At 55.6% G+C, this 2,280-nt stretch overlaps 1 protein-coding gene across 1 annotated transcript; it reads left to right on the top strand.

The window, feature by feature from the left end:
• Positions 1-939: 939 nt before the first annotated feature.
• On the top strand, positions 940-2,023 carry LOC125541295 (zinc finger protein AZF1-like). The gene has a single exon (XM_087539744.1). It carries the CDS (start codon positions 1,025-1,027, stop codon positions 1,697-1,699), a length of 675 nt encoding a protein of 224 aa, XP_087395870.1. The 5' UTR covers positions 940-1,024; the 3' UTR covers positions 1,700-2,023.
• Positions 2,024-2,280: the final 257 nt, after the last annotated feature.

The raw sequence follows: 2,280 nt of genomic DNA, 5'->3' as shown, positions 1-2,280 counted from the left end.
GTACGTTAACAAACACTTATCCGCCCTAACTTATCTTCGATGCTTCGACTTTTGTAATCCATTTGAAAACATACATGCTACAATGAATGGAAATCTGTTGCATGCATGCCTACATTTTATTATTGTGTGTTAGCGTTGAAAATGTTGTGAAGTTCTCCTCACAATTTTTTTGAAAAATGTGAAGGAAAATGCAACAATGTAGCAAAGATGCAACACATATTGCATGCGGGGTTTTAACCGGATGTCTCGTGATTGTGACTTGAGTAAAATCCGATGGTTAAGCAAGCGCCTTTTTGTTTAAGCTTCAGCCGGCTGACGCCTAGCACGGCCTGAATTAAATGGAAAGATGGAGGCGTGCATGAATCTATAATCTCAAATGCAAAGATTTAGATTTGTCCTCCATCAATGCACGTATATTATCCCGAAAGCAGCGGTGGCGGACCTAGATGTTGACCAGAGAGGATGCCAATCTTCTCGCTCACAACAAAAATGCCAAGTATAATCATAAAAAATGCTAATTTATCATTCTGCCATTGTAATACACATAGTATTAGACTAAAAAATACAAGATACTTGTTTGGCATTTTTGCAGGGGTATGCGTACTTACGTTTCACACAAAGAGCAAGTACGTTGACAAAGATTTATCTGTGGTAACAAACGCACCGCGTGTCCCCACGAAGGGCCCAGATCGCGCCATCGCCGAACCCAACGACATCCCGACCGTCAGATCACCCATCCACACGATCATGGCTTGATCACCAAGTCAGACACAGGCGCATACGCACGGCGTCGCGGCCGCATACGTGCGCCCCGGCCCGCCGCCTGCCATCGCGTAACCACTGGAGGAGAGCACAGTGCCACACCCCGCAGTCCGCACTACCCTCACTTCCCCAGCGCCACTATATATGGCAACCCCAACCCACGCCTCCCCTATCAATCGCCCCCGCACACCCACCACTCTCCTACTTGTCCACCTCCCTCTTGCTCCGGTCAACCCTGCGTCGGGGCCGATCTCCGCCAGCCATGTCGCCCGACGACGTGTCCCGGAAGTCGCCCGTGCCGCCGCCGTCCCCGCCGCCGATGGACTCGTGGGCTCGGGGAGGGCGTCGCTCCAGGCGCCGTGGCGGCGGCGGCAGCGGCAGCGCCAGCTCTGGCGGCGCCGCCGAGTCCGAGGAGGAGTACCTGGCGCTCTCCCTCCTCATGCTGTCGCGCGGCGTCCGCGGCGAGGTCGAGGACGGCGGCTTCGGCGGCGTCAAGGGCGTGGGAGCGGCGCCGACCAAGGCGCAGGGGTACGAGTGCTCCGTGTGCGGCAAGGTCTACGCGTCCTACCAAGCGCTGGGCGGCCACAAGACAAGCCACCGGAAGCCGCCGACGCCGCCAGCGGCGTCGGCGTCGGCGGGCGGCGACGAGGCGTCCGGCGGCGCCCCCGTGGAGGCCAAGGTGCACCAGTGCTCGCTCTGCCACCGCACGTTCCCGTCCGGGCAGGCGCTGGGCGGGCACAAGCGCCTGCACTACGAGGGCGGCGCCGCGGGCGACGGGACCGGCAAGGACAAGGAGGCCGCCAAGGCGAAGGCGAAGGCGGCGGCGCTGCTGAGGGACTTCGACCTGAACCTGCCGGCGTCGGGGGTGGCCGGGGACGAGGCCGAGAGCCCGCCCCCGGAGGCCAAGAGGGCGAGGCTGATGCTACTAGCAGTCTGATCGATCACTGATCAGTGGCGGCGGCGGCGCGGGATTTAGGATTTTGATTGATGGTTTTAGGAGGAAATTCCTCTCTAGGTTTCGATTGTCATTTGGTTGGTTCAATTCGTTCTGGCCCCGGATTGGAATTGCGGTGTTGATATGGTAAGCGCTCAGCGCTGGCGTGGCTAGCTGGTAATGGCATACCAAATTTGCTTACCTGTCCATGTTTTTTACTCCGGCCGTTGGATAAAGAATCCGGCGGCTGGCTGGGAATGGGATAGGACTTGCTTTGTAAGCCTGTGATCAAAACCATATAGAAATTTTTCTTCCTTCCTTTTTCAACTTCGTATCGAAATATCTTGATGTGACAGTGAAACGCTTGAAAGAAAATTACTGCTTACAGCTAGATCACGGAAAAAGAACTCATCTTTGCTGGCTGCTTTCCACTATTTCATCAGCGGCCGTGGGATGTCCTCACTAACACTGCAAGCAAGCAATTCAAACTAATCCAAAAGCTACACGCGGCTGGCTGTTAAAATAGGGCGTGCATACATGGACAGGGACATATGGACGCTGCTTTGACCTCTCAAACATAGGGA

This window comes from Triticum urartu, chromosome 2A (genome assembly GCF_056163025.1).
Source record: "Triticum urartu cultivar PI428250 chromosome 2A, HENAU_Tu73, whole genome shotgun sequence".
Classification (NCBI taxonomy): domain Eukaryota; kingdom Viridiplantae; phylum Streptophyta; class Magnoliopsida; order Poales; family Poaceae; genus Triticum; species Triticum urartu.
The sequence above is the reverse complement of the archived record's forward strand: the minus strand, read 5'-3'. Positions and strand labels throughout refer to the sequence as shown.

Coding starts and splice junctions, on each gene's coding strand:
- LOC125541295 (XM_087539744.1), top strand. CDS start 1,025: ATGTCGCCCGACGACGTGTCCCGGAAGTCGCCCGTGCCGCCGCCGTCC.